This window comes from Lolium rigidum, chromosome 4 (assembly GCF_022539505.1).
Source record: "Lolium rigidum isolate FL_2022 chromosome 4, APGP_CSIRO_Lrig_0.1, whole genome shotgun sequence".
NCBI lineage: Eukaryota > Viridiplantae > Streptophyta > Magnoliopsida > Poales > Poaceae > Lolium > Lolium rigidum.
The window spans coordinates 202,623,119-202,636,622 of record NC_061511.1 but is presented as its reverse complement, the minus strand read 5'-3'; the positions used below and the strand labels follow the sequence as shown (position 1 = coordinate 202,636,622).

At 44.2% G+C, this 13,504-nt stretch overlaps 2 protein-coding genes across 2 annotated transcripts; one reads left to right on the top strand and one right to left on the bottom strand.

The window, feature by feature from the left end:
- Window positions 1-327: 327 nt before the first annotated feature.
- On the bottom strand, window positions 328-6,970 carry LOC124648057 (disease resistance protein Pik-2-like). The gene is made up of 6 exons (XM_047187881.1): window positions 5,897-6,970; window positions 5,719-5,808; window positions 3,682-4,359; window positions 2,368-3,346; window positions 1,484-2,271; window positions 328-774 (listed from the first exon to the last, which is right to left on the bottom strand). The coding sequence occupies exons 1-6, from the start codon at window positions 6,968-6,970 to the stop codon at window positions 328-330; spliced, it is 4,056 nt and encodes a 1,351-aa protein (XP_047043837.1).
- Window positions 6,971-10,312: 3,342 nt separating this feature from the next.
- Window positions 10,313-11,734, top strand: LOC124649126 (the record flags this gene model as incomplete). Its single annotated transcript, XM_047188796.1, has 1 exon — window positions 10,313-11,734. A coding segment is annotated over one exon (1,014 nt), but the record flags the coding sequence as incomplete, so codon positions are not given.
- Window positions 11,735-13,504: the final 1,770 nt, after the last annotated feature.

Genomic DNA, 13,504 nt, shown 5'->3' with positions numbered 1-13,504 from the left:
GGGCGGCGAGGCGGAAGAGGAAGTTTCAGCGCGGGGGATTTTTCGCGCTTGGACGAGCGATGCCACGCGCTATAGCCGACGCGCCAGATATGCCGCTCCGGATTGTGCAAAACGCCGCGCGCCCTAAAATTTTTACAGCGCCGCGCCGTTTACCGCGCCTGCTGGAGCGCCACATTCTCTCCCGCGCGCGCTATATCGGACGTTTTTATGCCGCGCGGCCTATATAGCGCGCCTGTTGGAGATGCTCGGAGCCACTAACAGAGGAGGTCGAGGCGGAGCTCGACGCAGCGCGTGGAGCACGGCTTAGGCACGTCAACGGCGCGGCTGCTACAGGTGGTGGAGGTCGGGAGAGGTGGCGGCCGGCGCGGGGCAGACGAGGACACGAGGCAGAGATGGGAGGGCCGGCGGCGCGCGAGGGACTAGGTGGCGGCAGATATCCGGCGGCGAACATCTCCACACGAGGGCAGCACATCTCCATGAGGTGGGAAGAGGGGAGCAGCGGTAGGTCCGCCTCCTCCTTGTCTCGTATAGGCGGAACAGGGTCTCGCCGGACCGCACCTCCGCCGTGCGGCCGCAGATAGAGAAGGGCCTCGTGACAGGAGGGGCGAGATCCAGGGCTACTACTCCAGCAGGCATGGCCATGCCAGATGGGTGTGCGGCGGCGGCGCACGCGGGCTGCAGAGGGGCGGCGGTGGGCGAGCTGCAGTTGGGCAGCGGTGGGGGAGTGCGGCGGCACGAGCTGCGGGGGCCGGCGACGTCGCGCGCGGAGGTGCGCTGCGTAGTTGTCACTTCTCAGTTTCTCACGATGCAAGGACACGCGGAAGAAACGCGCTCGATCCCTGGGGGAGATGCAGCGTTTTGCGTTCGCAAACTGCTTCCAAATTCCAATGCAGGGAGTACTGCTTCGCAAACAATTTCCCCACCTCTGCTCGTGTGGTGTTTTTGCAATCGGATCTTCGAAAAAGCTCTAGTCTGCCGCGCTTGTTTGAGTCACGTCGCAACCAAGGGCGGTATTGGTGATGGCAGAGACAACCATTCGCGTACTGTGCTACTGCTAGGTAAAGGTAATTCGGCCGATGCAGCGCTGTAAATCACGTTGTCCCGGCAACCCCACGTCTCACACGTATTACCATTCCATCTACGTACGTCGCCGGCCGGCGTCAATCATCTGTGGCACGGATGCCTGCCCGCAAAATGTTGAATGCTGAGATCGGGTGCTAGGGTTATTCCTCATGTAGGTACCTGTCTAGCTAGTAACGCCTTGTGGAACGAAATGAAACCACATCCCTAGAGTTTCAGCATTTAATAGCGATATGTGAGCATAAGCCACTGAAATTCTAGCATCCACACAGTGAAGTTCAAAGCCCATCTACACAGGTCCCCGAAAGATATACAACGACAGAGATTACTACGGTAGTGTACTACAACAAAAAGAAGAAAAAGGGAAAGATACACAGATGTGCGGAGTTCACTTAAAATTCACGATGACGTGCTTCGGATCCTCCCTTAGCTGGCTGGAGACCTGCTCCATCAATCGTTCCTCGGAAGCCTCCAGTCTAATTTCCTTGAGGCTTGTGAGAACTGATAGCCCGGAGATTTTGCCCAGCTTTCTGCACCAATCAATTTGTAGTAGCTCGAGCCTAGACATTACGTCTTCTTCAAACATCACCGATTCAAGGTTCAGTAAGCGATAAAGCTCCAGCACCAGGAGACTCGGGAAAGCCGAGTTTTGGAAATGGAGCTGTTTCCCCATGAATGAGATCTCCTTCAGGCGTAGAACTGCAAGATTTGGTAGCACCCCAAGGGCTTGTATGGCATCATCTTGCTCCAAATTGCTATCCTCCAGCAACAACTTGCAGAGATTCTGAAGCTGATGGATCCAATCCATTACCCTGACGAGCTTGCCGTACAGCTTGAGGCTCTCAAGCCAGCTTGGTGGCGATAAACCCTCACCCGGACAACCATCTAACTCATCATCCCATGATTTCCCTCTCACTGAAAGAGATCGAAGATGATGGTGATCAGCAATGGCAGACCAGAACTCCATGCTGTTTTTGCTGTTGATACCAACCACTCCAAGCTTACGCAGTTCAGTAAGCTCTCTAAACTCTTTTACAGTGGCATTCCCCTCAACATAGGCACCATCTAGTTTGTGCAGGGCATTCAGCTGACCAATTCCTCTAGGAACTTTAGCACCACGCAGCTTGTTGTTATAAAGCTCATAGCGGAACAGATTGAGTACATCACGCCTTGTCAAACCACCAGCAAAAACTTGTGGTCTCAATAAAACAGGAACCGCAGTCATCCACAGGCAACAGGAGTTCCGATGCTCATGAACATAGCGACTATACGCATTGTGTATGTCACGCTCGGGGCTGTCTTCCAAATAATAAGAAGATGCACGAAGGTTCTGTAGCATCCCAAGATTGGTGATTGTTCTTGGCAACTCAAATATTCGTGTACCTCTAATATCAAGTGTTTGGAGGTGCCGCAAATTCCCCAAAGAATTAGGCAGACAGTATATATTCCAACATCCTCGTAGAGAAAGGTACTTAAGGTGATGGAGCTGTCCGACACGGTCAAGATGGTGATCTCTCAACCCTAGTGTGTCTTCCAAATCGAGCACTCGGAGAAACCTCATATTCTCGGAGATGAAAAACGGTCTCCAGTCTCCAAACACGGTCAGTGACCGTACGTGAGACAAGTCCAGCACACCCGGCAATGCATCTCCATCCCTTTTCCAGTTGCTGCCTATGACAAGATGGCGTATTGGACCTTGTGTGCTACTCAAACAACATCCATCCTCCAATTTAAAGACAAGGTTTTCCTCTCTCGCCTTTGAGATGCATATTTCCCGGATGATATCATGAAGTTGGCAAGAACTAATTTTGCCATTGTAATCATTTACATCTTCCCCTGGCAGGATCATACTCCTATCCAAAAGCTCTTCAAAATACCTACGACCGAGCTGCTCAGCAGTAATGCCATGAATATCTCGTGAGTATCCCTCTGCAATCCACCGCCTCACTAGACGATCCAACCTAATTACTTGATCTTCTTGAAATATTGATAGGTACAGGAAAGCTGACTTGAGATAATATGGCAAACCATCGTAGCTCCTCATAAGAACTGTCTTTATTGTCCTAAGTTCAGGATTGATCTCTAGTTCAGCACTAATACGGTCATTCATCATTCTCCATTCAACAGCAGTTTTTGGCTTAGTGGCTAGAAATCCACCTATGGTTGATATTGCAAGGGGAAGACCGTCACACTTCTTCAGTATAATCTGTGCTTGCTCCATCATTGCGGGGGCTAAATCAACTTTTTCAGTCTTGTCCTTGAATACCTACAATGAATATAATTTTACAAAGAGAAGTACTTTGATTAAATACTAGTTGTTGCTTAATTAAGACTATCAAATACTAGACTTGTTTGTGCTAGCTTCTGGCTTCGAACTGAAAGAGATTTAGCATATTTAATACGATATTATGTGAAGTAAAACTCGTGTTTATGTACAAGATACTAGGGTGTAAACATTAATTTCTTCCTTGAAACATGTCTCGCTAAACTTATAATCTTGAATTGAGAGAATTTTAAAGCATATTTAAGAGAATTTTAAAGCATATTACGTGAATTAAAACGCATATGAGAATGAAGAATGGATGCAAGTTACTAAAGTACCTTCTTTGTGAAGAGATCAAGTGCAGCACCACCTTTCAGACCTTCAAGACTGTACATGTTCTTGCATACTGTTGAACAGTGTTCAGCAATATTTCTTTCTCTTGTGGTGATTATGATCCTTCCAGCACTATCCAAACACCCTTTCACCAAATCCCATTCATAAATGGATGATATATCATCAAGAACAATAAGGCAATTTTGTGTTTTTAATAGCCGAGCTAATTCCACCTTCAACTCTTGAATTTTCATCAGTGATATTTCTTTAGTTGATGTTGCTCCAGCAGTATCTTCTTGAATACTTTTTTGAAGCTGCAAAGCCAAATCTCTAAGGAGTACCTCAGGGTTAAAAGGACGCAATGCAGTGACCCATGCATGCTTCCAGACAGAAAGATCTTGGCTTCGGTAGATGCTTCGGACAAGAGTGGTTTTTCCCAGACCACCCATTCCCCAAACTGAGATCACCTTACAACTTTGATTGTTATCGGGTTGACCAATTAATTTGATGACATTAGATTTCTCTGTTTCTCGCCCAGTGAGAACTCCATCAACCAGTGCCAGTGTACTGCTGCGATTAAACTTCTTTGTAGCAGTTGAATTAAAAACTTTATTGCCACCTGCAGGCTTAGGTCGTTCATCTTCCTGTTGTATTTCATTGGTTGGCATTCCTTCATGCACAGCCTGAACAAACAGCATATATTAGAAGCTTTGTACTTGTACTCTACACACTAGAAAAAAAAGTTTCACTTTTCAATCCTGAACTGTTGCGAAAGGTCACATTTGAACTTCTTAACTTTAATTTTTAACTATCCAATCAGTTTTATTTAAACCCTTGACTCTATCCCAAGCATCTCGATTTGAAACTTAGCAAACTTGTGGCATCACTTTTTAATGTTAGCATCTTGCGGTGTCAGACCTTTTACGTACAAAACAGCAGAAAAAAGGGAATACTTTTTTGATAAATCTAGAAGTAGAACTCTTAAAGTTTTGGGGAAATAAAAAAGTTAGCAAATATTAGCGATTTCAAAGTTGCAGACTATATATATCTCTGAATAATGATACCGGTTTCAGAGTTCAAGGTTGAAAACTAAACTTTTGCATTAGTTGAGGTTTAGAAGTGGACATTTATATGCTGTTGATTTTAAAGGACATGCTGTTAACTGTGCCCACCAAATTGCCTTTTTTAGATGATGACCCAAAAACCTTTGTATATAATTGCATAGCTCCAACTCAACTTCAACTGCCATGTCTTGTTAAATGATTTCTCTGGCCCCACAAAATTATTGTCTTTGACAAGGATAGTGTCAACCTTCAGAAATTTTGAGTATTAATACCTTCACAAATTTTTGATCGGGCACTTGAAAATCATAGATATGATTGTTTTCCTCAAAAAATACTTTGACTTATACATTTTTTATTTCATAATATATTTTCATTAAGTTAATGGAGAAAATTGTACTTCAAAGACCATGCCAATATCCAAAATGATTGGGAGGAAAAACTAGCATGCAAGGAAAAATGAGAACTCCAAGTGCATTGAATAATATGGTATTGTTTCGAAATATTTCCATCGTGAATGTTTTGGTTCAAATGGACCGAACTGGACACCTAGTCCAAAATATAAATTCTTTAAGATATTCAAAGTCATAATTAAATAATTGACATCATACATTGGGTCGTGTATTCATAAGTACATGAATATCATTATTTGTATTACAGTATTACTACGGTGACTCTCTCTTAGCATCTTTCCTAGGCTATAGTATATATTTATAGACAAAAATCCCGATGCATTGTACTCCCTTCGTTCCAAATTTAAAATAAAAACACCAGTTCATGTTAATTTTGATGAGTCTTCAAATTTCTCAACTGAATATGTCAATATTTTTGCACACCAAATTTACTAGGTAAAGTTCTGGCACGCATAGTGTGCTTTTGTGTGAGGATAAAGGGAACACACTCCATTCATTTATAGAAGTGCATATAATTCACAGGCATGTATTAAAAAAAAAGAACTTCGCTCGGCTGGAGAAGTGCAACCTTCAGTTTCTCTTCCACGTTAGTAAGCCTTGCTTCGTTAGTAGGAAACATCACCATACTAGCACTGGACATGCTGTTCTCCTTTGTATTCTGCAATTGGATGTGAAATGAAGAGAAAAATATATCATCTATATAGCAAACGGAACAAATGGATAACACAAGATATACCAGAAATTACCTTCTTGTGGAAAAGATAAATAGTTTGATCACATGACAACTGCCTGAGCTCCGACACTTGGTACGGTTTCCCGGTGCACAAGCTTGCCATTTCAACATTCTGCGTCGAAACAATGATTCTACTTTGTTTCTTGTTGTTGGGGAAGTATTTTTTGATGCAATGCCACTCTTCTATGGTTGATAGGTCATTTATCACAATCAGGTAACTATTGCTATGCAACTGTGCACTAAACACACTGATTAAATCACTTTGATCTATCTTCTCCATCTTTGCAAAACTATTAGCCCCGACATTTGTTATACTTTCTTGCTTTCCGACCTCATCATGAGATTTTTCATAGAATTGCCTCACCAAGCTCCGGAGGAACTCTTGCGGATTGAAAGGATACATCAACCTAACCCACGCACACAATCCAAACTTTTTTAATACCTTTGGATCGTCATAAAGCTCCTGGATGGCGGACGTCTTCCCATGATCACCGCTTGTTCCCCACAACGCAATAACCCTAAGATCCTCCTCCTTGCTGGTGATCAGCTGGTGGAGATTCACCTCTGTTTTTTCCTGCTCCTGAGTGGCAAGTGTTGCTTCGTTGATGCCAAGCATTGCAGCACTAGCAATGTTGGCCTGTTTTTTGGCCGCGGTAGCCTTGGAGTCAGAGTTATCTTTGCGGTCCTTGATGAGGCGGTAGCGCAGGTTCCTGTTGCTCACGTCCTCCACCTTGGCTCTCAACTCCTTCACTTCCTTGGCAATTCGGCGTCGGTCAGATAAGTTGCGGGGGATGCACCCCCATAACGGTTTCTTCTCCGAGTGGAGGCCAAAATCCATGAGACTGTCCTCCACTTTGTAGGCCAGGTCGCGGATCTGCTTCACCCAGGCCATGAACACCTTGTTCTGTCCATTGTCCTCATCAGCCATCTCCAGGAACGACTGCATCATGTGCAGCTCGTCCGTGATAAAGTCCACGTCGCGCTCGACACCGAGCTGCAGCGCGATCTCCTCCGCTGCCTTGGACTTGGCATAGCCCAGCGCACCATCAAGCACGGCCTTGCCCATGCTCACCACCGTCGCCTCCATGACTCTCCTTTCTTGCCGTGAGTGATATGGGGGTGTTGTGTTGGTGCTAATGGTAGATGTGGGTTTAGCAGAAGACCAAGACAGGTGGATAAATAAGGGGAATCCACTCCAGTGGCACCATGATGTGCGCTGGGTTACTTTTACGAAATGGCCAGCTGGCTCTGGTTAAACAAAGCACTAATTGATCCTAGATCATCAGAGTAACTGGCATGAGGACAAGAGGCTGAATCTCTGCCGGGGACAAGCATGCTCTGAAGCCTACTTGATTACAGTGTGAACAAATGAAAACACGAACGCTACTACTCGGGCAAAGTGTACATTACTCTATTTTTTTCCTGCCGTTGGGTGCCTGGCCCATCGTCCAAAGGCTACTACTGACCATTTTAATTAAATCTAGAAGGCCTGACACCCTCCCTTAATACTAGAAAGACACCCCAGCCGGTGGGCACAGATCGGTCAATGTGGAGTATTTAGTGTAACCCCAATGTTTCGGAAACAGGGATGTTAATATGAGATGGTCCGCATTCATATGCATCCAGCTTGCAGTTCACTTTAAGATGAGTTGTATAACAGAAGTACATGACCTGACTGTTTTTATTTTACATACAACGAATGCAAGATGGGCTTATCCAGAAATTACACATTAGTCAAAAAATAGTTGTGATATGTACAGAGATTAGTGGACACAGCTAGCTAGCACTAATGATCTTTGCTATAGGTAGAACACTATGAAGTAGGAGTAAGTACGGAACGTTTTTTTCTGGCCCTTCCATATGGGCACTCTCCATGTGAACTATAATACAAAATGGAGCATCCCATTCCATCCATGCAAATAAAGACAAAAATGATAACGTCTGATTCCCTCTAATTTCAAAATTCTAAAACTCTTTAACTTTCTAAGAGCATCTCTAGGAGATACTCAAAAAGTTTATATTCAAAAAGCGTTTAAGTAACGGCACGAGTCCTCACAGAAAAATACTCAAAAGTTGTTAATGCAAAAAAAACCATGTACACGTTGGCCCTTCCGTTAGTGGGGGTTTCCCTGTTTTTTTTTTCCTTTCCTACACATCTTCCCTATGGAAACCAACTCACACGCGCGAGCCATGGCCCTACGCCCTAGCCCCAGCCGTCCTGGTGCCACCCTTGCCTCGGCCGATCTCGTGCCACAGGTCGCACTACCGGCGCCACCCCTTCCTTACAAATTAGTGGAAAATAGTTGTGCTATGCACATAGATTAGTGGACAGAGTTACCACTAATGATCTTTGATATAGGTAGAACATGGAGTATGTAGTAGGAATTAGTACGAAACGTTTTTTTCCAGCAGGCAATCTCCTTCCCTAGGCTCTCCAAGTGAACTACTTCCTGATCGGAAGGAATAGCAAAATTGGAGCATACCATTGAATCAATCAAATAAAGAAAAAAAATAACAACCTCGTTGCCAGTGATTCTCTCTTATCTCAAAATTTTAATATACTTTAACTCTTTAACGCTACACACAATTTACTATCTTTTTTCACTTCTGTAACATGGAGGACTTTGAAGATATGTTAATTATTGGTTGTGTTCTTGTCATGCATGTGTATCTCCTCAAAATGTGTGTGAGGTCATGTGGTGAAAAGTGGAGTAGGGTAAAAGTTCAATGGAGTTGAGCTTTAGGGCGTGATCTAAATCTCTCTTTGATGCAGCTGCTAAAGCAGCACAGCGAGCTAACTAGCAAGTTCAAGTGTTTCACTTCTGCTTTCTTTCCAGCTTACAGCGGGAGCATGCATCCATGCTGTCAACATGTGCGAACGCCGATAAAAGCTCAGATTCTCCACCATCAGCGTCAGCACGCGATAAAAGCCCCCAACATATTTGGTGAATACTCGTATTACACGAACAATCTGCACGCTCACCATTAATCTCAATCTCCATTGAAAACAATCAACAGCGCGCGGGTTCAGCTCGTGGCCGGTTTGCTTCACGGCTTGACTTCTTAGCCTCTGGCTAGCGTGGAACGACAGAATACTGATATGCAGCTACATAGAGGAGCGACAAGTAATCTTGGTCCCTGGGCTTACAGATCCTCAAAGCCCAAGGAGAATCTACTGTTGTAGCCATCACTGCTAAGCTGAAGAATATGCCTTTTTTTTTGTGCATGCCGTCAAGCCAGAAAAAAAGTTTCTAGTGCACAATATGAACTTTACTAACAAAACTGAATCAGGCATAGCATCAAACATGTTATGTGCACGTCCATACACCACCAACTAGCACGCCACAGCACTTGTTCCAAAACCTATTTCGTCCCACACCACAAAACATACTTCCCAGATCGAATATATGGATGCAAGAAGACTGATTAGTGTAACCCCCGATGTTTCAGAAATAACAATGTTTAATATGATGAGACAACATTCCTATGCATCCAGCTTGCGTTTCACTTTGAGATGAGTTGTCCACATGGATAAAACCAGTCCATGTTGCCTATGAGATTAATTTAGGTGGGCGTGTAACTGGAGGACACCATCTGACTATTTTCATTATACATACAGCGAATACAAGCTGGGTCTATTTCTAACCCTCGCGTCAATGTAGATTGGAACAGACAAGCTGCCAAAGCCCACTCATCGATCGAGGAAAAAGGTAGCGGCGACAGAAATTACAAGTTATTAATGGGAAAATGCTAGTGCTACGGACATAGATTTTTTTAGTTTGTGGACATAATTAGCACTAACTGAGCTTTGCTATATGTAGAACCTTGTGTGTTTTGACTGTAGACTTTAAAAAATAAGCATGTAATTGTTAATACCGGCGCCTACTGTCGTTAATCCAGAAAAGTTTTCTACTAGTGCGCACATGAATTTCACGAACGAAAGCTGTAACAGGCATAGCATCGAACAGCTTATCTGCACTGCCATACACCAACAAACTAGCAAGCACTAGCACTCGATGTGTGAAACTGGGATGGAATTGTGAGAGCCAGAGATCAAGGTGACGAGAGACTTACGTCTTCGTCGTTGTTGAAGATGCAGCCCAGCATAGCTCATCAGATTCTATGGATTGGGCGGAGTGATACAAATAGAGGACGCAGTGATGACGGCGGCGGCGCCGTTTCTTGCCCTCCTCCCCCTCCACCCTCTCTTCTCCCGCATGTAACACCGGCCTACTAGCGCTTCGTCTCCATCGCCGAGGAGCTACCTACCCACACATCGACGTCGCCGGCTGCGGCGGCCGCCCGCGTCTCTGCGGTGTTACTGACGAAGTGTCGGATTCTTCAGTTATCTGTCTTCCTAGTAAGTTACGGGTTCTGGTTGATCCAACGACCCGTGAGCTTCAGTCATCAAGCAATAAAGTGATTTCTCTCGACACCATTGCCGAAGACAAAAGCAGGCTCATCTAGGTGCCCAAGATCGTCCAAAACGCAGTTGAAGACTGCTGCCAGCATGGATGAGCTGAATCTTCCCAATTTGCCTGTTTGGAAGCTGACCATTTCTGATGACAATCGTCCTGATCTGGAGCAAAGTGTGAAAGCAAAGGAAGCAAGGGCTACTGCGGCGACACCTCACCTTATTAAAGCAAAGAAAGGCTCATCAGAAGACAGTCTTCTGTCTTCGCCTTTTAGTTTCTCAATTCAGAAGAGCAGGATAGCACTCCCTAGTCCATGCCTGAAGACAGCATTGCGAGGCAAACAACATGTGTTCTCTCCAATATCAGAGGGCTCAAGCAAGGACGGTGTTCTCAGTGCTGGAGCAGCTGAGAGTGACAACAAGCCTTCTGCAGCCTCTGATGACATGTTGTCTGATGAAAAGGATCTGGCGTCAAGGTATCCAGACATGTATGGGTTTAATCTACCCGCTGGAGATATAAGCCGAAGGAGAGAAGCTGATGAGGCTCTTGACTGGTTTTTGTCACCCCTCAAGACCTGTGTGTTAATGGATCCCAGTCCAACGGATGATAAGCCTATTCTAGCTCCAGCAAAGGTTACTCCTTGGAAAGGTCTGGAAAGCAATAAAATGAAGGGGAGACAGGAACTTTCAGATCACAATTCCATCCAAACTTCAGCGGTGCATAGGAAGGCCTTGCTTGGTACTCCCCGGAAAGGCTTGGAAAGTAATAACCTGAAGGGAAGGCAGGAAGTTCCAGATGACAATCCCATCCAAACCCCAGTTGTGCATAGCAAGGCCTTGCTTGGTACTCCCTGGAAAAGCTTGGAAAGCACTAACCTGAAGGGAAGGCACGCTGGTGAAACCACATTCAAGAAGGAACTCTGGACCAGATTTGAGGCGGTCTCGACCAATGATCTGCACTTTGATAAGTCAGTCTTTCAGAAGTCAGATGGAAGGCGTTTCATCGACATGCTTGAGGAGGAATCATGATTGCAGAGACTGGAACTGCGGTACTGGCCATTGATATCCAATCCTTCTGTCTATAATGGTACATCTTGTATGAGCGGCCAAAGCCAAACCTCAGTGATCAATGTATCAGGAACGTGTCACCAAGCCTTATGTTCCAAATTTGAGACTAGCCGTGCCTTTCTGCAGAAATGCATTTTGTATTTATTCTTCATTTTCTGATGTCAAAGTGCCACACTCCTGCCAGATTTTTCAGTGAACATGGGGCAATGGTTGATTCATCTCACAGTAGTATGTTCCATACAAGAACTGGGTGGTTAAAATATACTGCTACAAGGCTGGCTTGAAACTATAGTTGTACATGGATGATGCAGGGGTACAATGATAATGTTTTATCTGCTCTCCAGTATAGACAGCGGTATGGATGATTTCTGTGCTTTATGTCATTCTGAAACTATCGCTATCCTTTAAGTCTTATTTTTACAAGAAACGTAAAAATTGAAAAGAACTACACGAGGTACGTTCAAATAATGAAATAAATATAGGCATTATACTATCGAAACTGTGGATGATATACCGAGATACAGTAATAACTTATCCGAGCTGCCTATTTGACTAGATTGAGTGCATCTTCTATCCATGATTAATCCTAATCGATGATGAGTAGAGCAATAATAAGATCTAAAGTTTGTACGCCCATTTACAAAACCCTGGCTCCACGAATCCTGGCGCGTGTTTCTACAAGAGGCATAAACTTTCCGACGTTTTTTTTTTTTCCAGAAATTAGAGCATCTTCGGTCGCGTCCCCCAAACCGGGTCCGGAAAATGTGCCAAATCGGCCGAATGGCTGCCTCCCATTTCTCGTGGATCATTGACTCCAACTTTGTCCTCAGCGTCGGCGCCTTCCGGGGCTTCGTGAAGAGCACCTTCACCCCGTTCTTCGCTGGCGCCTTGTCCGATGGCTTGGCTGCCGCCTTCTTGGGATTATCCGATGGCATGTCTACAAGTGGAGGCGGCGATCTGGGCGGGAGGGATGAGCAGCGGGAGGGACAAATGAAAGAAGCAGCTGGAGGGAGAAATGAAAGAATGCGGGGTAGAAATGGGAAATCTACTTTGGCTCATATGTGTAGATGCACCCACTATTCAAAATCATATTTTAAAATGTCTAAAAATTCTGAAAAAAATCAGGGTGTACACCCGACATTCTATTTTCGCACACTGAGTTTGATGAAAAATATTATTTTTTCTGGCTAGTGTAAAAAAACAATTTCCAGCGCTCCAAATTTAACGAGACATTTTTTTATCTTTTTTACATAGTTCACACAAATTTTTTTTTTGCCAAACTTTTGTTACCTAACATAGAATATGTGTGCACACTCAGGATTTTATTTCGAAATTTTTAAATATTTTGAAATAAATTTAAAATACATTTTTTTATAATAGTTGCATCTAGACCTAGGAGCCAAAACACCATATTCGAAAGAAATGGATGACACCGAAGACCTGCCACTCGCCGCTTGGCTTTTAGTTGTGTCCGGCGCCCGGCGGGGATGACCTTGGGCAGCACCTGATCGAATAGGACTTTGAAGCCGTGTGGTAGAGGTGGTCAAAATCTCTTTAAGGAATGGTTTAGGAAACATGATTGGAGATGTTCTTAGCTAGGTGGTGACATTGTTTTGCAGCCCAACGAATGCGACACCCATATGTTTTATATGGGCATAGATGAAAGCGGTTAATGCATTTTTTTTTGTTGCTGTTGGCTGCAGACTGCAGTGCCATGCAACATGTTGGGCATGGCTGGTGCCGCCGCGAAGAAGGCGCTCCTCTGAAAAAGTAGGAGGTTGTGTGATACTCCAGTTGTATAGTATATCCAGTTGTGGTACTCTTTCTGTTATGGATTATAAGATCTCCACGTATCTCTATATTGTAAATTTAGCTAATAATCTAATAAAGATATATATTAGAAAACATATAATATCATTAGAACGTTTAGATGTTCTACTTTCTAGTGACATAATTTTTGTATTGTAATGTTATGTTGGTTAAATTGGCCCTAGAAAACCATGCCGGCCTTATAATCCCTAACAGAGGTAGTAATGCAGTACGGAGCACTTCATTTTTTTACCAACACCAACCACACATGATCTCTGCATACAGTTTCTCCCACAGACGTTTTATTGCGAGTACCAAACCCGTATTTCC

Coding starts and splice junctions, on each gene's coding strand:
- LOC124648057 (XM_047187881.1), bottom strand. CDS start 6,970: ATGGAGGCGACGGTGGTGAGCATGGGCAAGGCCGTGCTTGATGGTGCG. Junction 5,809..5,896: donor TTTATCTTTTCCACAAGAAG/GTAATTTCTGGT, acceptor ATCCAATTGCAG/AATACAAAGGAGAACAGCAT. Junction 4,360..5,718: donor ACGTGGAAGAGAAACTGAAG/GTTGCACTTCTC, acceptor CTGTTTGTTCAG/GCTGTGCATGAAGGAATGCC.